Below are 23305 nucleotides of genomic sequence, written 5' to 3' on the forward strand. Positions count from 1 at the left end.
ATTCCTTTGACTTTTTTTAGAGCAATTTTAAGTTCACTACAAAATTGAAAGGAATGTCCAAAGGGTTCTGACATACATCCTGCCCCAACATGCACAGTCTCCTGTGCAATCAACATTCCACACCAGAATGGTACGTTTGTTAACACTGGATGAACCTACATTGACACATCATTAGTACCTGAAGACTAGTTGACATCAGGATTCACTCTTATTGTTGCACATTCTGTAGGTTTGGACACTTGACATAACCCATTTATCATTATAGTTTCATACAAATTGTTTCACTGCCTAAAAGTCTTCTGTTTATCCCTCCCTCCTCCACAACCCTTAGCAACTACAAATCTTTTTACTATCCTTTGTCTTTCCCAGAAATGTGATTGTTATCATATAGTTGTTAAACTGTACGTACCCTTTAAGGATCCTTTCACTTAGTAGTATGCATTTAAGATTCCTCCACGTCTTTTCACAGCTTGATAGCTTATTTTCTTATTGTAGAATAATATTCTATTGTCTGGAGGTATCACAATATATTTAGGACTTGTTAAATTAAAAAAGTGGCTCCCAGCCCCCTAAAAGTAAAATTCTCTGTTTATTCAGTCCTGAAATCTTTTTCCGCATTTATGTTAGCATTTTAAAATGATTTTTCGAAACTAGTTCATATATCATAAACACTGATTTATCTGTTACCTTTGGTTGTATCTTTTTTGACTCTACTTTTGCTTACTAATATAAAATATATAAAGCTCCTATTATCCTGAGAGTTCCTTTGAATAAATACAGAATTTAAAGTATAACTGGGTTAAAGATTATAGATGTTTTTATATTTGGAAGTTTGGGTAGTTCATTAAGTGAAAGGATATAACCAAACTCTCTAAACCTGGGGACATTTGAAACAGTGACTGCAGTACCTCGTTTTTTAATTTTTAAAGAAATACAGGTTGACTTCTTTGGAAAGATGATTCAGATACTCAGAGAATAAAAGGATAAATGTAATATTCTTATTAAAACCATAGTTTTAGTAAGAAATTTTAACGTTGAAATTTAAAATTTTAACATTTAGCATTCAGTTCAGTCGCTCAGTCGAGTCTCTTTGCGACCCCATGGACTGCAGCACCCCAGGCCTCCCTGTCCATCACCAACTCCTGGAGTTTACACAAAGCTATACCCCCTTGCTATTTAGCATTATAGAACTTAAAATTAACGCATGGAATTTAAAAAGAATTCAACTGCTTGTTTAACTGTGACATGTTAAAATTGATTATTTAAACTAACAGTTTATCAGTATTGTTACATTTGAGTAATGCTTTTCAAATTAAAAGAAATAAACTTTAAAAAAAATCTTTTTACTTATTTTTTGCTGTGCTGGATCTTCATTGCTGTGTGCGGGCTTTCTCTAGTTGCAGCTTGTGAGGGCTCCTTTCTAGTTGGCAGTGCTCAGGCTTTCCCTTGCAGTGGCTCCTCTTATTCTAGGGCGTGCATACTCGGGCTCAGTAGCTGTAGCTCATGGTCTCTAGAGCATGGGCTCTCAGTACTTGTGGCACATGGGCTTAGTTGCCCCATGAGATGTGAAATCTCCCCAGACTAGAGATAGAACCTGTGTCTACTGTCTTGGCAGGTGGATCCCCAGGGATGTCCAGGAATAAAGTTTAAAAGAAGCAGCAGTTAAATTCTTTACACTGTTTGCCTTTCAAATTATAATTATAAAACTTTAAAGAATGAATGAAATATAAATTATTACATTACTGGAACCAATATAATTTTGTGCAGTGTAGGTGCTTGTCCTAACATTTTAATATTACGGATTTATTTGAAACACTAATTTTTACTTTTATATAATGTTCAGCTTACATAAATTTCTCCATAGCTATTTTTAAATTAGTCTTGAATTGGAAGATTGGTATTGACATATACACTACTATGTATAAACTAGGTAACTAGTGAGAAACTACTGGATAGCACAGGAAATTCACTGCTCTTTGACAACTTGATTGGGAAGGAAATCCGAAAGAGAGAGGATATATATGTATATGTGTAGCTGATTCTGCTTATATTATACATATATCCCTTCTTTTTTAGACAGATTTTATTTTCTTGGGCTCCAAAATCACTGTGGATGGTGACTGCAGCCATAAAATTAAAAAGATGCTTGCTGTTGGAAGGAAAGCTATAACAAACCTAGAGAGCATGTTAAAAAGCAAAGACACCACTTTGCTTTCAGATTCGTATAGTCAAAGCCATGGTTTTCCCAGTAGTCGTGTATGGATATGAGACTTGGATCATAGTGAAGGCTGAAAGTGAAAGTCGCTCAGTCACGTCCAACTCTTTGTGACAGTCATGGAATTCTCCAGGCCAGAATACTAGGGTGGATAGAGCTTCTCCAGGAGAGCTTCCCAACCCAGGGATTGAACCCAGGTCTCCCGCGTTGCAGGCAGGTTACCAGCTGAGCTTCCAGGGAAGCCCTGAAGGCTGAATGCTGAAGAATTGATGCTTTTGAATTGTGCTGGAGAAGACTCTTGAGAGTCCTTTGGACTGCAAGGAGATCAAACCAGTCAATCCTAAAAGAAATCAACCTTGAATATTTATTGGAAGGACTGATGCTGAACTTCAATACTGAGGCCACCTGATGTAAAGAGCTGACTCATTTGGAAAAGATCCTGATGCTAAGAAAGATTGAAGGCAAAAGAAGAGAGAGACAAAGAATGAGATGGTTAGATGGCATCACTGACTCAATAGACATGAGTTTGAACAAACTCAAGGAGATCGTGAAGGACAAGGAAGCCTGGCATGCTGCAGTTCATGGGGTTGCAAAAAATCAGACATGACTTAGCGACTGAATAACGCAACTATAGTTGATTCACTTTGGTTTACAGCAGAACATTGTTTTATATTCCAATAAAAACTAAAAAGAATATTTGAGTCTTCTGGTTGCCTTTGGTTTAAGTAGCATTAACATTTAAATTTTATTATTAACCTTATTCTAGATCATACATGTTTGTTATTTCTTTAGTCTCTACCACACTTTCTGAATTGGTAGACTTGTCCAAGATGTGCAGAATAATTTGGTTGACAAATATTAATGCTATTTTAAAAATTAGTTTATTTTAAATGGCTACAAGTCTTTCTAGTTTTAAAAATTAGGTTCTAGAAGATCAGAAATTCAAGTAGGACCTATAGGAATTATTTTATGTTAGTAAAATGTCATTAGATGTAGCTTGCTGACTATCCAAAAATACTTATTTTTTAGTTATAGTGCAGCAAATTAAACTCAAAAATCTAGTGCTAGTCTTCAATTTTAGATAGTTATTATAACTTAAATTGAACAGTTATTAAATTTTGCAGTAATTTTGGAACACAGTACAGTTTGTGCAGATGGTCACAGTTCTTCCCTCTGTACCTCAATTTTCAATTTTTTTCAGTTTAGGTGTCATATTAAATTAGTTTAAAAGAACATTAAAAAGTACTATCTGGAATCAGAGGTAATATATAGGCTCTCACAGTCCTTTACATGAAAAAATTATCTATTTGAGCAGTGTTTTAAACTCTAGAAGATTTGTATTTGCTAAATCAACATTTATTGTTTATCTTCTCTAGCTTTTTAGTTTGTGGCACGAAGGTGTCACCAATTTGATCCTTTGATACAGACAGGGAATACTTGAAAAATCTATAGTTAGACTTCTGATGAGTGATGCCAGGTTAGTGGGTATTCCTTTACTATGGATAATGTAGTTGAAAACTAACACCCAAAAATAGTTGGTTTAATTATTTGTGGCAGTTTTTAGTGTTTATACCGGATTTTTCATTCCTTATAAGGCAGATGAGGCTATTTGTTTTTGTGTACTAGTTAATTGTACTAATTTACATATGGGAGGGTCTGTGGGGAATGCATCTTTGCTAAAAAGAGACCTGGGAACTGAATGTTTGGATAATAAAAGGAAGAGTCAAAGAATCATGAAGTCTATTTACATATGTTACTTATATCAAATAATACTATTCTTAGAGTTAATTATTTGTATCCATAAAAGAGCTTTTATTTATGTTTACCTGTAGCTCTTAAGATATTTTGATCATATAGGTATTTAGTATACTATCTTGCATAATGTCAAATCCCTATAATTAATCATTGGTATTTACATATTTTTTCCTAGTGGAGTGTGTGTTTGTGTTGGAAGAGTGAAGTGTACTATTCCTGTCTTTTTTGTGGCATGCACGTGGAAGAGAGTGAAGGTGTGGAACCTGAGGCTGTGGTATAAAGCATGGTATTAATATATACTGTAGGGTTATACCACCTGGAACGAGTGTCTTGGTAACCGTTCTGGACACTTGTGAGAGTGAACAAGGGCTCTAGTAATAATAATTGTGCTAAAACAACAAACAGGTAAAACTTAGAGACATAGTATCCCTATTTGTGAATCCTGACAGTCCTGCTGTATACATATAGACAGTACATATTAGTGTCCACGGCTTAAGTTTGAAGAGCAGAGAATAGTAGTTTCATATATTGTAAAGATTGAGATGAAAGTGAAAGTCACCTAGTCATGTCTGACTCTTTGTGACCCCATGGACTATATATAGTCCATGGAATTCTCCAGCCCAGAATACTGGAGTGGGCAGCCATTCCCTTCTCCAGGGGATCTTCCCAACCCAGGGATCAAACCTAGGTCTCCTGCATTGCAGGCAGATTCTTTACCAGCTGAGCCACAAGGGAAGCCCTATATTGCTTCCTATAGGCCCTATAGGGCTTCCTTCCCTATATGGAGATAATGTATATAAATGTAGCCTATTGCTTGTTAGTGACTGCTTAGTAAATGTTACCTATCATGTAAAAAAACTCATAGTTTGGTACAAGTGTGAGGATTGGTGTTACCACTTGAAAAGTCATAAAGCACTGCTGTCCTTTTCTGTTCTTTGCTTACCCTTCTGTTCATTATTTCCTATCTTTAATATGTAGTGCTTTCAGTTTACTGAAGTGCTGGGTTAATAAGCTGGTAGTTGTTGTTCAGTCACTAAGTTGTGTCCGACTCTGTGACCCTATGGACTGCAGCACAGCAGGCCTCCCTGTCCTTCATTATCTCCTGGAGTTCTCAACTCATGTCCATTGAGTCAAATGATAAATTTGTAATACTGTATATTAAATTTTTAAAAATTGAAATATAGTTAATTTACAACATCCTGTTAGTTTCTGGTGTACAGCCTAGTGATTCAGTTTATTAATGTATGTATATACATATAATGTTATGTATTAATATATGTACTTCTCTGCATTCCATTATAGGTTATTGCAAGATATAGTTTCATGTGCTGTATAGTAGGACCTTGTTTATTTTATATATAGTAGTTTGTATCTGTTAATTGAAAGCTCTTACTCTCCCTCTCCATATTTTTTTAAAAATTACCTATTTATTTTTGGCTGTGCTGGGTCTTTGTTGCTGTGTGCAGGCTTTGTCTAGTTGTGGCGAGCAGTGCACAGGCTTCTCATTGCGATGGCTTCCCTTGATTCAGGGCACAGGGCTCAAGAGTGTGAGGGCTTCAGAAGTTGCGGCTCGTGAGCTCTAGAGCACGGTGTCTGTAGTTAACGGTGCTTGGGCCTAGCTGCTCTGTGGCATATAGGATCTTCCTGGACCAAAGATTGAATCTGAGTCTCCTGCATTGGCAGGTGGATTCCCAACCACTGGACCACCAGAGAAGCCCTCTTCATATATTTTTAATTTGAATCTCAAAAACTCAGCAAATCCAAAACCAGGTTTAATAACTTGTTCTTAAACTGGTTGTCTCTTCTATTGCCTTACTTGTTGTGTTTAATAAATTTGACCTGTCAATTATTGGCTTCCGCTGCTTCCATGTGGAAAGATACAGTTTTAGCCTGAGGCGTTTTACAGTCTTGCTCCAGTCTACTGTTGTAACTCTATCTTTGGTTTCATAAATGCTCTCTTTAGACTCCCTGCTTCCTTACTATCTCTAGAGAAAACACTGTACCATCTCACGGCTTTATTCACCTTTCTACCCACCTGAAATGTGTTATACAGTGGTTTTTCACTTGCAGATTGTCTTTTAGGTTGAAATTGCATTTGATTACTTTGAGAGTGGCCATGGTCTTTAAAATTAGCCTTTCCTGGTTTTGTCTGGGTAGTTTCTGGGATATTTAAAATGTAATTTTCAGTGAAATTTCCTTCTGTGGGGTGACCACCAAGCTGGGTGGTCACCAAGCTGGAGGGATGTTGCAGGACATTGCAATAGAGAATTTTGTTTTTAAATTGGATGTAGGAAATACCTTGGCTGTCCAGTCTCTTGGACCGGGGATTGAACCTGGGCTGTGACAGTGAAAGCACTGAGTCCTAACCACTGGACTGCCAGGAAATTCCCCCTTTCAGGGTTCTTTTGAATTATGTTACTTAATTCTTTTTTGGTATATGTCTGTAATTAATTTGGCATATGTCTAAGATTGAAGGCAAAAGGAGAAAAGGGTGGCAAAGGATGAGATGGTTAGCATCACCGACTCAGTGGACAAGAATTTGAGCAAACTCTGGGAGATAGTGGAGGACAGAGGAGCCCGGTGTGCTGTATCGTCCATGGGGTCACAAGAAGTCGGATATGACTTAGCAACTGAACAACAACTATAATTGTAAACTAATTTTTGATCAAAGAATTTAATAATACAGCATGGCCATCATTCTGGACATTACTTCTCATTATATGTACTACCACAGATTTAAAAGTTAGGGGAGGGACTTCCCTGGTGGTCCAGTGGCTAAGATTCTGCATTCCCAGTTCTGAGGGTCTAAGTTTGATCCTTCGTCAAGGAACTAGATCGCTGTAGCTAAGATGTGGTCTAGCCAAAAAAAAAAGGATATTGGAGCTTCCCCATAGAACAGACCACCGCCATGGAATTAATCATAAAGGTTAAAATAACATCGAACATGGCTATACTTTGGTGTGTTTTTTTGCTTTATCTAAGTTGAAAAAATGCACCCTGGTTATTTATATTAAAGTTAAGAGATTTTAAGCAAAAAATAAAACAGTAAGTTGAAAGAAATGAACAGAAAATGATTTTATAATGGAGCATGTCTCAGTAGTCTCAAACAAAAATATTTTCCTTTGCAATAATGTACAACATAGTTGTAGAATCAAGAAACGTTCAGGGTGAATGGTTGATTGAAGCTTTTTAAAGCTTTGAATTGTTGTGATAAGTAGATGGCCATAGCACAACATGACCTGAGAAAATTTGTACTGAGAAAATATGTCCTTGATTAATGTTTTCATAAGTAATTTCCATCATGAAAATGATTTCTTACTAGATCTGGTCTGTGCCATATTTTTGTAGAGTGAGTAATTTTTATTGTGTCATGGAAACAATTGGCTATTAATCATTTTATTAGGATTTGAGAAATTCAAATAAGCTTAAAAATTTGAACATCTATCAGACTCTAGATAGTAGCTTAAAAGGCTAAAAAAGACAGGAATTCACTGGTGGTCCAGTGGTTAGGACTCTGTACTTCCATTGCAAGGGGCACAGCTTCCATCCCTGGTCAGTGTGGCCAAGGAGGGGAAAAGGCTTATTATATTAAAAAACGTCAAATACTGAAAAGATTGTCTGTGGTTAATAAACATTTTCTTTCAAAGCATTTTAGAGTATTTGTCTTAAAATCTAGCTTGTTTGTGTAATATTGAAAGCAAAGATGAAAGATTTTAAAATAGTATACTTATTCATACCTATGCACATTTATTTAAAGATTAGTCACTATTTTTATTTCAGTTATAGGAAAACTCCAGAATTGTATATTCTTAATATAAAGACTAAAATTTCAATTAAAATAGAACTTTCAATTTAAAGGAACACTTTTTAAGGAAGTGAATGTATTTGGTTTTTGTTCTTAAATATCTAGAGACTTTTGATACCATCTAAGTCTTCCATCATTCTGCTAATGGTGAAAAGAGTAGAAATAGGAGAAAAGAATGTACTTACTTAGGAAGTGACATTTTGTATCCTCTGAAACTTATTACTCCTAGTGTAAATTCATTGTTTTTTTATGTGCTGCTGAGGTATTGATAAAAGATGTAAACACTGGAATTTTACAATTGTGGATTGTAATGAGGATTTTGAAGTCATGAGTACATTTTACTAATCATTGTCCTTTAGGTAAATAAGAGAATTTGCAGTATTTCTTAACTTTGAGAGGAAGAGTATCTTTTTTTTAAAAAGTTTTTTGCCATGCTGCATGCATGTGGGATCACAGTTCCTCAACCAGGGAATGGCAACCCACTCTAATATTCTTGCTTGGGGAATCTCGTGGGACAGAGGAGCCCCGTGGGCTGCAGTCCATGGGGTCACAAGAGAGTCAGACGCAACAACTAAACAAAAAAAGTTAAGACTGTCTGCTAGTCCTGTTATCTAGATCCTGTGTATGTTATCTAGCTCTCTTTCTATAGACAGTTTAATCTCTTGATCATCAGTTGCTGTAGAAGATTTTTTTTGCATGTTTGATAATGTTCGATTGTTTGCTATGTATTGTTGATAATATTCATAGAGGCTCAGACTTGTGTCATTTTCCTGTGAAGAATAGAGAGTTCAGTCCTTGTGGGGCAGTTAATTTATCAGATTACCTTGATCCTGTCAGGGATTACTTTTAGAATTTGCTAGGCATATGGATTTCTTCTGAAAGCTGGATTTTCAACCATCCACTCTGGCTGGATCTGAACTTAGTCTTCCAAATGCTGTTCAGCCTCTGAAGTCTTGGCTCAGCTGTTCTCATCTAGGCCGCCCAGAGTTGCACTCTGAACACCTCAGTTCAGGAGTCACAGCCAAGGATTTGAGAGATTTATACATAGATTTTTGAGTCTCACTTCTGCAGCTCCCTTTTCTCTGGTACCACTGTTCCTGAAACCCACCTGCCTTATCAGTCCCTAATTGTTTCCTGTTTTCTCTATTCACTCAGACTGCCCCTGTTTGCAGGCCATCATTAATTTTAAGCTAGTGAAGAATGGCATTTGGTAATGATCATCTGTTTGAAGATTTAAATGTATTGTGATGAGAAAATGCTGGTTAAAATGGTGATATTAAGGCATTGGCTACTATATGTAAATTTTAGGGCCTTAACTATTCTGTATAAACATTTAAAATTTAAGGAATCAAGCCAGTAAGTTTCTGTTGGGTGTAGCATTGTCATCATTGGCATTACAATTGTGAGCAAAATCGAAATAAAGCCCTTGCTGTGAGTGACTTCATAGGCTAGTAAAAAGTAGTTCCTGAAAGTGTCTTTTTGATTAGAAAAATGAATTTTATTTTGTAAAATATGTATCATCTGTCTGCTTTGAAGTCTTTTAGATCATACATTTCTGATTTATAAAATGTTAATGTGAATATGTATCTTTATTTTTCTGGTTCAGTTTAAATCTGATATCCAAACCCTTGTTGCAGTGCCCTCCTCTTTTTTATCAACTTGTTTCAGCTTCTGGTCCCTTTTGTTAGCTATCTTTTTGTTGGTGCCAATTTAAAGTAGGGTGAAGAATTACATAGATTAATGTGGAGAATATGCATTATTCTCAGGCTCCATTTTTCCATGACATTTTTAAATGATGATGATAACTATGTCTCAGTTCACTTCAGTTGCTCAGTTGTGTCCAACTCTTCGCGACTCCATGCACTGCAGCACGCCAGGCCTCTCTGTCCATCACCAACTCCCAGAGTTTACCTAAACTCATGTCCATTGAATCGGTGATGCCGTCCAACCATCTCATCCTCTGTCGTCCACTTCTCCCGCCTTCAGTCTTTCCCAGCATCAGGGTCTTTTCCAACGAGTCAGTTCTTCACATCAGGTAGCCAAAGTATTGGAGTTTCAGCTTTAGCATCAGTCCTTCCAATGAATATTCAGGACTGATCTCCTTTTGGATGGACTGGTTGGATCTCCTTGCAGTCCAAGGGACTCTCAAGTCTTCAGCAGTTCAAAAGCATCAATTCTTTGGCACTCAGTTTTCTTTATAGTCCAACTCTCACATCCAAACATGACTACTGGAAAAACCATAGCCTTGACTAGACGGACCTTTGTTGGCAAAGGAATGTCTCTGCTTTTGAATATGCTGTCTAGGTTGGTCATAACTTTTCTTTCAAGGAGCAAACATCTTTTAATTTCATGGCTGCAGTCACCATCTGCAGTGATTTTGGAGCCCAAAAAATAAAGTCTCTCACTGTTTCCACATCTGTTTGCCATGAAGTGATGGGACTGGATGCCATGACCTTATTTTTCCGAATGTTGAGTTTTAAGCCAACTTTTAAGCTCTCCTCTTTCACTTTCATCAAGAGGCCCTTTAGTTCTTCTTCACTTTCTGCCATAAGGGGGGTGTTATCTGCATATCTGAGGTTACTGATATTTCTCCTGGCAATCTTGATTCCAGCTGTGCTTCATCCAGCCTAGTGTTTCTCATCATGTACTCTGCATATAAGTTAAATAAGCAAGGTGGAAATATACTGCCTTGATGTACACCTTTCCTGATTAAGAAGATTTCACTTCAAGCTGGTATCCAGCTTTTTTCCTTAGGGTCATTTGAAAATGACAGAAGTTGCTCAACTTTAAGTTACCATATATCATAACAGTGTGACATGAGGGCAAGGATCTGTGTAGTATTGCCTTACTCATTTTATAAAGATTTTTTGTGTGTCATGTAATAAAGTTAATTATGCTCTCCAAACTTTAGTTGAACCGGCCCTCCCCACTAACCACCCCTGCCACGCACAGCACTTTTAATGGGATGTTAAAAGAAAGATACTTCGTTTTCCTATTTTGCATGGTGTCTAACAATCTTATGTTAAATGTGTAAGTGGAAGATAACAATATATATTTTAAATTTGAGAAACGTTTTGCTCTTAATGAAGAGATGCTAGAAGAGTCTGGTGCTTTTCTCAGAGTTTGGCTAGTGGTCTACTTTATCAAATGCTTCTCCTATAATTCATTCTTTAAAAAAACGTTATGGACAGTATTGGTTCAGATTTATTTAGACTATTGCTGTCATAGAGATTAAGTTTTCACAACATTGTAAATTAACTGTATTTCAATAAAAATGTACAAATAAATTTCCTAATGTTATTTTTTCATGTTAAGAAGTTTATAATGTTTAATTATTTTCCACTAGGAAACCACCCCTACTCCGAATCCCCCGCCTACAGAAGAAGAGAAAACAGAATCTAATCAGGAGGTTGCTAACCCAGAACACTATATTAAACACCCTTTACAGAACAGGTAAGCTTTCTGACACATAGATTTTTTGACTTGGGCAACAAGGTAAATGGTGAATGGGACAGGTTTGGAGGGGAAGATTAGATAAGACTAGTTTTAGGTATGTTAGGTTGAGGATTCCATTTTCACTTGGATGACCCACGTCTGGCAAGCAGTTTTATATGTGAATCTTGAGCTCAGAAAGTAGAACTTTGAATGGTAGTTGAAACCATAGTAGTAAATGAGTTCTCTTAAGTGAATTTGACTCACAACAGAGGCTAGGAATATTAGCACATGGGGATTTTTTTGGGTAAGAATGGCTATGAAGAAAACAGACGTGGTACAAAGAGAGAGGGGGTTGGGCAGGGATGGACTGGTAGTTTGGAGTTAGCAAATTATTATATATAAAGAGTGGATAAACAACAAGGTCCTACTGTATAGCCCAGAGAACTATGTAGTTAATATCCTATAATAAACCATAATGGAGAAGAATATGAAAATATATATACATATGTATAGCTAAGTCACTTTGCTGTACAGCAGAAATTACCATAACATTGTAAATCAACTGTACTTCAATAAAATTTTTTTAAAAATGCCTATGGAAGTGTATAGAAATATATACTATATAAACTAGGACAGAGTGTTGGTCATGGAAACCAAGAAAATGATTTAAGGACAAGGTACAGCATATATGCCCCAAAAAGGTCAAATATTCATTGGATTGAACAATAAGTCCTTGCTAACACTGGAGAAAGTTTAGTAGAGTAGATGATAGAAAAGATTGGTGTAGTTTGAAGAGTGAATAGAAATATACAAATGTATAGAGCAGGAATAGACAATTTGAAGGAGAAAGTTCAGATGGTCTGTGAAGGAGAAAGAGCCTAGGGTATATGGAGTCTGGATATTGGTTGGTTTGTATTTTAAGAGAAGTTTAGAAGAGGAAAAGAGAGTTTAGGATGAGTTAAGTTTTCATAGTTGCAATGTAGTAGTTCAACACTTCAGTATATGGTTTTTCCTACCTCCACCCTACCACTTCCCAGTGTGTTTGTGCTTTTACTTAAATATCTTTCTGGTTTATCTGATAAAACTTAACTTTAATTCACTGAGAGCTGATGGTGGGAACACTCGGAAACATTGTAAGAATCTGGAGGAAAGTAAATGGGATAAATTAACTTTCGAGGATCTTTAATTCCTTTCATTCCCCTTCTCCCACACCCTACAAGTCTATAATTAGGTTTCATTTATCTGAAAAATGTGTTGTCCCTTTATGTCCTTTTTTTCCCCTTCATTATCATTGTAGACTTCCTGAAGTAATAGTCCAAATATGCTTTAGTAGTTTTTTCGTAGGAGGTGGGTGATTCAGCATACCCTCCAGGGAGGAACAAATCAGTTCTCTAGATACTGTGGATTGTCAGCCAGTGTGTGAAATATCAAAGGTCAAATAGTTGATAAAAGGAAAAAATTCTTCCTCAGGAAAGATTGTGCCAAAGTAATACTAAGTTGGACAATTGATTAGTGGCAGTTTTATATAGTTCATCCTAGCAGCAGTACTAAAACCTTTAAAGTATTTTCCCCCCATCTTTTCAGTGGTATCGTATAAAAAGCTCACTGTCTTCTGTCTGTGAACACAGTTCATGTCGCTGTTATTGTGGGAGATCAAGGCATATATCCATCATAGCTTAAGATGAAATCTGAGATTCCTGAAAGGTGCTCTTATCAGTGAACAAACTGATTAAATCCTAAAATGAAGTCTGAGGATTTTAATTTCTCTATAATTTCTATTTTTTGTGTAAAATAATATGAAATTAAAAACTGTTCTGAGACATTTTTGGTTCTGATTTTGGTAATTTCTTCATTATTTACTTTTTGTAAATAATTTTGTAAGGAATTATATTTTCTTTTTAAAAAATCGCTATAGTATTATAAGAATGATTAAATCATCGAGGCACAAAGTATACAGAGTTTTCAGTTCAGTTCAGTTCAGTCGCTCAGTCGTGTCCAACTCCTTGCAACCCCATGAATCGCAGCACACCAGGCACAAAGAGTTAAGTTTTCTGTTTTTCTCTGATACCTTCTTCCCCATTTTGTTTTGCTCCACTCCCCAAAATAATCAGTGTTAAAAATTTGGTTTGTATTTTTCCAAAACCTTTCAATGTACATATATATATATACTTTCTTTTTTTAGTACGGTATATCTATATGGTAAAATTTCCGAGTTCTTAGGCTTAAGACTGCCCATTATCTACCTTTATAGACACTGCCAAATTATCCTCCTTTATCTGCTTAGACTTACTGATTTCTACATCCTTGACAACTGGTACCATCAATCTTTTAAATTTAATTGCCTGTCAGATTGGTTCTAGCCTAACTTGCGAAAACCATGTCTTATTGTTTTAAATGTGCATTTCTTCTATTGAAGTTTCAAACAGTTTTGTTCAAGACAATTGTTTATTTGTGTTTTTACCTGTGAGAAGTCTGTTCAGTTCTTATTGTTTGTTATTTTCTTTTTGGTTATCTTTTCAAGTTTATTTCCAAGCATTGTACATTAGGGATGCTAACCCATCCAAGGGGGGATTAGGTTGAAATACACTTCCAAGTCATTTGTCTTTTAACATTGTCTAAAGAGTTGTGTTATTTTAAAGGTTTTTTATTTTCATATAATCAAATACCAACTTTCCTCCATGGTTTCTGGGTTTCATGTCAGTCTTAAGAGAATTTTACCCACACAGTTATCCTTTTTTTTTTTTTAACCCACACAATTAACACATTTAATAGCGGCCTAGAAGTCTTGCATGTATATATTATGTTTATTATATTTTTAAAATTATTTATTGTTATTATTTAAATCTCAACTTCTTTGGGCTCATGACCCCTTTACATTCTTAGAAGTCTTCTTGCATGTATATATTATGTTTATTATATTTTAAAAATTATTTATTGTTATTATTTAAATCTCAACTTCTTTGGGCTCATGACCCCTTTACATTCTTAAAAATTATTGAGGATTCCACAGTGTTTTACAGGTTATGTAGATTTTCATCTATTTTCATTTGCTATGTTAGAAAATAAAATAAATCTCAAAAAATAGAAAATTACATATGTACTTAACCCATTGCATGTTAATGTAAATGATTTTTATGGAAACATTTATTCAAAATAAAAAATACATAGTGGGAAGAACAGCATTTTTGTAAATATTTTTTAGTGCCTGGCTTAATAGAAATCAGCTAGGTTTTCATAGCTGGTTCTGCATTTTCAAGTCTTTGGAGATAACGTTGTTTCAGAGGAAGTACAAGGATAAAATATGACCTCAAATATACATAGTTGGAAAAGGAGAAATTTTAATGGCCTTTTATAATTATGAATAGCTCCTTCCTTTGATACTAGGTTTCTTGCAGGTTAGTTGCAATGTAGAATCTGAAACCACATCCAATAACTTTTTTCTACTCTGTTACTTTAAAATCCATTCATCTGTCTTGCATTTGGAATATATCCTTCTTCACTCATGCATACCACTGGTCATTTAGAAAATACTGGTTCAGTGAGTTTGTAGATCTAAATATTGACATTTTTCATTATATGATATCAAAACAATAACATTATCATTACTAAATGCCTCAGAAATGTACCCAAGTTTTGTTAAATTTTCGTGCTCAGTGACACTTGCAGGCTTGCCAAAATTCTGATTTTTCTCCTGAAAGCTTAAATTTTGGCAACATGCTCACTCTGTTCATTTTTCAAGAAGTAACCATAATTGATCAGCCTGTTCTTCCAAGTAAAAGCGGTGTTCTTTGAAAAAGCGACTAGTTCTCCTCACAACTCAATTGTCTAAGCATTGCATTTGGTATGCAGAAGTATTTTTTGTACAGAAAAAACATGTGCACAGATTGAAATTTAATAAAACAAGTATTTTATTACTGTTTCATTAGTGGCATTCTTAACTGAAACTGACAGTTATTCTTCTGAGAGTTGGTGACAATACAGAACAGTGACAAATGGTAGACATGGGTGCCACTGTATGATTCTTGTTATGTGCATCACTGCTAGGTTTACTGTTGTTTTTGCATCATCAGTGAAAATGTCAACACAGTGAAAAATAAAATATCTTAGGATTTTTATGAAGTAGTTTTTACTCATCAGTGTTCCTGAAAGGGTCTTAGGATGCCTACGGGGACTTGTAAACCACATTCTAAGAACTGTTGATAGGCACTTAAGATGTTCCCAGTTTTCCAAATTTAAGAACATTATTGGACAAATATTTTTGCTTAGTCATCCAGTCATTTTCTTAGAATAAACCTTTAATCAGATCAGATCAGATCAGTCGCTCAGTCATGTCCGACTCTTTGCGACCCCATGAATCGCAGCACGCCAGGCCTCCCTATCCATCACCAACTCCCGGAGTTCACTCAGACTCAACGTCCATCGAGTCAGTGATGCCATCCAGCCATCTCATCCTCTGTCATCCCCATCTCCTCCTGCCCCCAATCCCTCCCAGCATCAGAGTCTTTTCCAATGAGTCAACTCTTCACATGAGGTGGCCAAAGTACTGGAGTTTCAGCTTTAGCATCATTCCTTCCAAAGAAATCCAGGGTTGATCTCCTTCAGAATGGACTGGTTGGATCTCCTTGCAGTCCAAGGGACTCTCAAGAGTTTGGTGGCTGACTGCAAGTTTTTTTTTAAAAGATGGAATGGAATTTTATTATTTTCAGTTGAGGTATAACAATTTCAAATGTACAACACAGTGATTCAGTATTTGTATGTATTGTGGAATGATTATAATCAACATCTATCACAATACATATTTATAATTTCTTTTATAATGAGAACTTTTAAGATTTAGTCTCTTCACAACTTTCAAATTTGCAATGCAGTATTACGAACTATATTTACTATGTTACTATGTTGTACATTGCATCCCCGTGATTTATTTTATAACTGGAAGTTTGTACCACTTGAAGGTCATGCATTTCCCCACCCCTTTGCCTCTGGGAACCACAAATCTGTTCACTGTATCAGTGAGCTTGGGCTGGGTTTTTCTCCTTTTTTTAAAGTCTTTTTTAGATCCCATGTATAAGCAAAATCATATAGTATTTGTTTTTCCTGTCTAGTGTGTGATTTATTTAACTTGTTAAAAAGTCCTATGGTCCATCCTTCTCTTTTATGACTGAATAATCCATTGAATATACACGTTCATACATACATACATATTTTCTTTTTTCACTCCTTGATGAACATTTAAGTTGCTTCTGTATCTTAAGCTCTTGTAAAGCTGTACTAATCATGGGGATTCATATATCTTTTTCAAGTTAGTATTTTCATTTTTTCAGATAATATCCAGAAGTGGAATTGCTGGATCAAATGGTAGTTCTGTTTTTAATTTTTTCAGGAAAGACTGAATTAGTTTTAGAAATCCAGGGTACAGTACTTGATACTGTGTGTTTAATAGTTTTTCTGTCTTTGCTTTTTCAAAATATTTTTTTCCTTGATCAGGGGTTGGCAAATACAAATTACCAAGTAGGTGTTGAAATGCATCTCATTTTTTATGTCTGAGATTATCAAGCATTGATCATAAAGTTATAAAATGTATGTCTACTTGGAAAACTGTCTTCAGACAACATTTTTATTAGTAAGTGAAACTCACTGCTGCTTTGAACGTGGATGTAAAACTTCTGTTGACACTGACTTTCTGTTTTTAGATGGGCACTCTGGTTTTTTAAAAATGATAAAAGCAAAACTTGGCAAGCAAACCTTCGATTGATCTCTAAGTTTGATACTGTTGAAGACTTTTGGGCGTAAGTAACCATTTTAGGATGTTTGTTTTGTGTACTTTTTTATTTTAAGTTGTATTCGCAAAAAGAAGGGTAAGGTGTACAGTTAATATTTACTTTTTTGCTTGTTCATCTTCTCACAACTGTTAGAATTGGTGATTATTTCTCACCAGTTTTAGAAAGCTTCCATCTTGTCATCATTTAGCTCTGCCTATTCTCTATTCCTTGTCCTAAGATGTCATTCATTGAGAATCCTTTATTGTCACTGGAACTTCTGACAACTTTTAGGACCTTGTCCCCTTTCTTGGTTACCTACGCATATTTGCTCTATTTTTATTCCAGAGCTTTCTTAGGAAAAGAATGCTTTTCTTAGCATTTCTGCAGATTCTTTTTAGTATAAACTGTGGATTTCCTGTGATAAAGATTCTGAGATTTCAAAGGCCAAACTGCTTATAAATCAGGGTTTGTCAAAGAATGACAGTATCTGTGATGATAGATAATTTTATTACACTTAGTGGTCAACTTAAGAATACTTGAAATATTTTTGAGATTTTGTTTCAGATTTAGCAATATAATTTAATTTAGAGCTATAAAGTTCTTTGCAAGAAGTTTTGGAATATTGATTCTTTAAAAACAGTTTATTTAGTTATGTCTTATTTGCTTGAAAAATATATAGGGAGAAACTGTTGGAGAACATGAAAGATACAGCTTATTAAAAACGTTTTTAAGAGCTATAAATTATCGAGCAGTTATCTAAGTATTCTAATTTGTTCAGTTGGTGTATTTTGGATCATAGCAGTGATGTGATTCCTATGTTTTAATGTTAATACTTGGGTGTATCACACAGATAGATTGTGGTTAGAAAATTATAAATTAATAGATTATGATTTAAAATTTTATACATATGTATACTTCAAATGCATACTAAACTAGGCATTTAGTATGCATTTGAATCACTGAAAACAAACAAAGCATAGGATAATGAAAGAAAACTATGTTGAGATCACTTGGGTCACTTTTAATTGAACTTATGGGCTTTTTTTTAAAAAACAAAATTTAATTTAGTGAAAAAAAATTTTTTAAATGAACTACATTTGAAACTCCCAGTAATTCATAGGCCTAGTTAAATTATGGTTCTGTTTTGCCCTTCATCAAAACATTGAGTGTTTTTCTTCTCTAATTGTATTTATTCAAGAGTTTTCTGAAACATAATAGTCTCCAGTATCCTGTGGAGGAGGGGAGAGCAAGAGTCCTGAGCCATTCTCCCACTGAATAAGATTTGCATTTATCTAAGTTTGTTTGGCTGTCACCAGTTTTACATAATTATATATCTAAGTGACCTCTAATTAGAACATGACGCCACAGTTTTTAGGTATGTTGTAAGAAGTGTTATTGCTTAGTGGATTATTATGCCATAATTGAGAGATAAACCCTTAAGCTTTCTATCTTTGTCACTTAGTTTCTCACTTTTGGGGGGCAAATTTAACGAAACAGCTATTGAGATTTTCTTTTTTTAATCTAGTCTTGTCTGTAGCATTAGGATTCTATTTAAGTGTGCCATTACAGATTCTAATTGTAAACTTAGTAAGAGACCTTAGAGCATGATTAAGGAGAAAGCAGGCGGCAGAAAGAAGCGTTGGTCTTTTCTACTTTGAATGCCATTGAAGAATGTCCCTTCCATACTAGACATTAATTGTATAGAAATGGTGGTTCTAATTCTGTAGTTACTGTTAGTTTGCATGTCTCTCTTCTTGCCTAGTGGAATCTTGTCAGTGATAATCTAGTTTGGAAAGAGTTACTATTAGATAGAAAAACCCAACAAGCTGTATGCTGTCTTAATGTTCTCTCATTCAAACTGGATTTGTTGTTAAACTGTGGGATGTCATCCAAAGAATCCTTGACTCTTTCTTAAAACTCTACATGAAATACTCACAGACTGGGTTAAAATAGCAGTAAGAAAATCTTACTAAGGGAAATAATACCATCCATGTGGTATTATTGCTAGTCGTATAAGATCATCACTTCTGTATAAAATACTGGAGACAGGCAAGGCATTCTTACTCTGTTGCCAGTTTTATAACAATTTTGCTATGGTAGACTTCAAGATCAAATGATCCAATCTAGCATTCTACCTTCAGGCTAGTGGAATACCTAATTCATCCCAAATGTTAATCTGTTACATTGCTATTTGGGAAATAGTTTAGAAATACACATTCTGTGGTTCCAGCCTATATTTAAGGAATTAAAATTCTAAGAAGTAGGATGTGGAACTGTTCTGTCTTTAAAAGCTCCCCCAAAGATTATTATGCTTGCTCACTTAAACTAGTAATGGTGTGTGTTGTTTGGGAACTATTGATCTTTTCCACTCTTGGGTACTTTCACAAATAATAATAATGTTGACCTAGTTTAGTCATGCAATCCTGATGATCAGGGAGTTTTGTCTTTCTTTCTCTAGATTTGTCTTTTTGTATGTTTAAAATGCCTTATTAGCCTCATGGATTTTTTACTTACAGCCATCTGGTACATCTCTTCTCAGTTTCTTATAATAATGTGTATATATTAAGTTAACTAATACACCAAAATTGTCAGGATAAAATCACTGAAGATATTTTCTAAAAATCATCAGATGTTGATTCTTAAAGCTGACTTATTAAGATCTGTTTGGTCTGTTTCAGAAATTGACTCCATAGGGGGGAAAAAAGTAAATGAGTTTTTTATCTTGTATATTTTTATCATATTCTCTGAATGTACACATAAACACCTAAACTCCGCACTACATTTTCTATGTTTATAATTGTTCTTTTCTTTTACCTAGTCTGTACAACCATATCCAGTTGTCTAGTAATTTAATGCCTGGCTGTGACTACTCACTTTTTAAGGTATGCTTAATTGGTGACTTCATATATTTATTATAAGACTGGACCATTCAGGTATTCATTAAAATCTTACCACGAACTTAGAAATAGTTAATGTTGTGATGCTTAGAGAATAATTACATTAGCTTTACCATATTTTAGCATAAGTATATTTTGGCTTCTTTTAGTATAAATAATTGAAATTAAGTGAGAATTTGGCTGTATGGGCACATACTGTGATTGATTTTGAGGAGAGCTTTGATTATCCACTCCTATTTCTTTATATACTTGAGCAGACCGAAGTGCAGAGTTTGTCAGGAGTATGTGTGTCCTTGAGATACTTATGAGTTTTGTCAGCTGTTAGTGGGTGGGACAGTCATTAGCTCTCTCATATGTATTTTTTAGATATAGAAATGTGTATAGCTTCTCAAAGGTGTATGTTACTCAGAACCTCCAAAGTATGTTACTTTAGAACCTCCAAATTAAGTCAAACCCAAGATTTGATAGCTAGTAAGTACCCTAGTCAAGGCTCTGTTTTTGCAATCCCATGCCTCTAGCTTTGTTTTGTGTGCTTTCCCACTACCTCAATAACAGTTTTACGAGTATAAAGTAAACAACACGGTTGTTGCTTACTGTTTTTAGTCATTATCTTAAGTTAAACTAACAATATTGTCTCATATTGTTGTATCCCTAACCTTGTAGGATGGTATTGAGCCTATGTGGGAAGATGAGAAAAACAAACGAGGAGGACGATGGCTAATTACACTGAACAAACAGCAGAGACGAAGTGACCTCGATCGTTTTTGGCTAGAGACAGTAAGGTTTTACAATTATAAAGCTGTTTTTGATACTAAAACTTTGTTGTCGTTGTTATTCAGTTGCTAAGTTGTTTCTGACTGCGACCCCATGAACTGCAGCACTCCAGGCTTCCCTGTCCTTCACTATCTCCCATAGTTTGTTCAAACTCACATCCATTGAGTCAGTGACACCATCCAACCATTTCATCCTCTGTTGCCCTCTTCTCCTCTTGCCCTTAATTTTTCCCATCATCAGGGTCTTCTGTAATGAGTCAGCTTTTTGCACCATGTATCCAAAGTATTGGAGCCTCAGCAGCAGTCCTTTCAATGAATATTCAGGGTTGATTTCCTTTAGGATTGATTGGTGTGATCTCCTTGCTGTCCACGGGACTCTCAAGAATCTTCTACAGTACCACAAGAGTCTTCACCAGCACTGCAGTTGGGAAGCATCTTCTTCGGTGCTCACCCTTCTTTATAGCCCACCTCTAACATCCATACATGACCGCTGGAAAAACTATAGCTTTGACTATACGGACCTTTGCCAGCAAAGTGATATCTGCTTTTTAATATGCTATCTAGGTTTGTCATAGCTGTTCTTCCAAGGAGCAAGTGTCTTTTAATTTTGTGGCTGCAGTCACCGTCCACAGTGCTTATGGAGCCCTAGAAAATGAAATCTGACTCTTGTTTCCCACATTTTCCCCATCTGTTTGCCATGAAATGATAGGACCAGATGTCATTATATTCATTTTTTTGAATGTTGAGCTTTAAGCCAGCTTTTTCACTGTCCTCTTTCACCTTCATCAAGAGGCTCTTCCTCTTCACTTTCTGCCATTAAAGTGGTAGAAAACTTTGTTCCTTTTTCATTGGTTACTCAAAGAGAAGATAAGGATGCCTACTCTAGAAATCTAGGCCAGGACTTAATTTTGTTCTATCATGTGAACGAATCTTGTATACTTTTACTAGGAGAGTAAAATGCCCTGCTACGTATTACAAATCCAGAAAGTGATTGGCAGTTGACTGACTTTCCACAATAAGGTCATCCTAGTCATTTCATTAAGTTCAAAATTGTGGTAACTTTCACATTTTGTATGATACAAAGTTTTACAGTCCTTAGAGTATTGCTCTGTGCACTCAACTTTTTAGATCCGTGAAGGAAATAGTGAAATTGTAGCTTGATATCATTCAGCTTATATGTTGTGATATAATTTCGAACTTTAGGCTTCATACGACATTTATTAAATTGAGATAATACACATTTTCTCTAGTGAAAGGTTTTAAACCCCAGGCTTTTAAGATCAGGGATTATAGTCTTTTTTGTATCCTGAACACTGGTCTGGTCTGTAGGTAGCATATTAAGCGTGCCACATGGCATGCACAGTCTTAGTTCCCTGACCAGGGATCGAACCTGAGCCCTCTGCCATGGAAGCATGGAGTCTTAACCACTGGACCACCAGGGAAGTTCCTGGTTAGCACTTACTAAATTGAGCAATAAAAAATATTTCAATAAATGGCTTTTATTGAGGAAAAACTTAATTTTCTTTTGGGAGAGATTATCAGTAAATACCATTTTAGAACTCTTTATTAAGTCATTTCAGTTTTGCAAGATGACAAAAGTTGTGGAGATGGATGGTGGTACAGTATGAATATACTTAATGTTACTAAACCATCCACTTAAAAATGGTTAAAATGGTAAATTTTATTTTATGTATTTACCATATTTTTTTTAAAAAATTAGGGAAAGTTCATGAAAAGCAACAGGAACAAGAGGCATTTCATCCATGAGCAGCTTTTTCATTTATTCCATTAAAACTTGTTTACTGGCAAGTGTAGCAGCAGCAGAGCAAATGAATATTAGTAAAATAATTCACCTTTTTTGTGCCCTGACATCAGTTTCCCAGTTTACTAAAAAAGTTAGCAAAACTGTTTGTTGGTATTAAAGAATCTAACAGTTTTTTAAAGGCCAGGACAAAAAACTACATATATAAAACTCTTGATTTTAAAAACTTTCTTAGCTTTGTATATAAATATATGAGACATTTTGCAACTTAAAGAAGCTGTTTATAACCTGTTGAATGTAATTTGAAATTCAGTTTTTTCTTTTAAGCTGCTGTGCCTTATTGGAGAATCTTTTGATGACTACAGTGATGATGTATGTGGAGCTGTTGTTAATGTTAGAGCTAAAGGTGATAAAATAGCAATATGGACTACTGAATGTGAAAACAGAGAAGCTGTTACACATATAGGGTAAGTTTTGCTGTTTGTGTACTTTTAAAATAGATAACTAAAAGCAGAACTGCTTTTTTAAAAATATGTTTATGTAGATCATTATTTTTCTTGTTTTCATGAACACTTTTATAACCTTGAACTGCTGTATTGGTATTCTATGTCTGGTTCATCCTTTTTCATTTCTGTAAAATTTCTTTTTCCTATCAATGGAGTATAGAATCACTGGAACACTGTTTTAGCATGTCACATTTTATTTATCAAATGAGAATGTGTCTTTTCCTTAATGTACTTTAAAAACCACAGTGCTTATGTATAATACTCAATACGTTTGGTGAATATTGGCAAATGGTATATGTGTATTTTGCCACATATGTGTACACTTACATGAAATTTACATTGAGATATAAGTGACAGTAGCTTGGTTTTCTCCATGCTTAAAACCTACATGTATA

General features: G+C 35.1%; 1 protein-coding gene across 1 annotated transcript in view; it reads left to right on the forward strand.

Annotated features, from left to right (window-relative positions):
* Window positions 1–23305, forward strand: part of EIF4E (eukaryotic translation initiation factor 4E) — a 41025-nt gene that overhangs the window by 12841 nt on the left and 4879 nt on the right. The window contains exons 3-7 of the mRNA XM_019962416.2: window positions 11122–11228; window positions 16904–16999; window positions 19791–19854; window positions 20533–20646; window positions 22732–22871. Of these exons, the coding sequence (XP_019817975.1) occupies window positions 11122–11228; window positions 16904–16999; window positions 19791–19854; window positions 20533–20646; window positions 22732–22871 (521 nt within the window). The remainder of the gene's footprint in view (window positions 1–11121; window positions 11229–16903; window positions 17000–19790; window positions 19855–20532; window positions 20647–22731; window positions 22872–23305) is intronic.

This window comes from Bos indicus, chromosome 6 (assembly GCF_029378745.1).
Source record: "Bos indicus isolate NIAB-ARS_2022 breed Sahiwal x Tharparkar chromosome 6, NIAB-ARS_B.indTharparkar_mat_pri_1.0, whole genome shotgun sequence".
NCBI lineage: Eukaryota > Metazoa > Chordata > Mammalia > Artiodactyla > Bovidae > Bos > Bos indicus.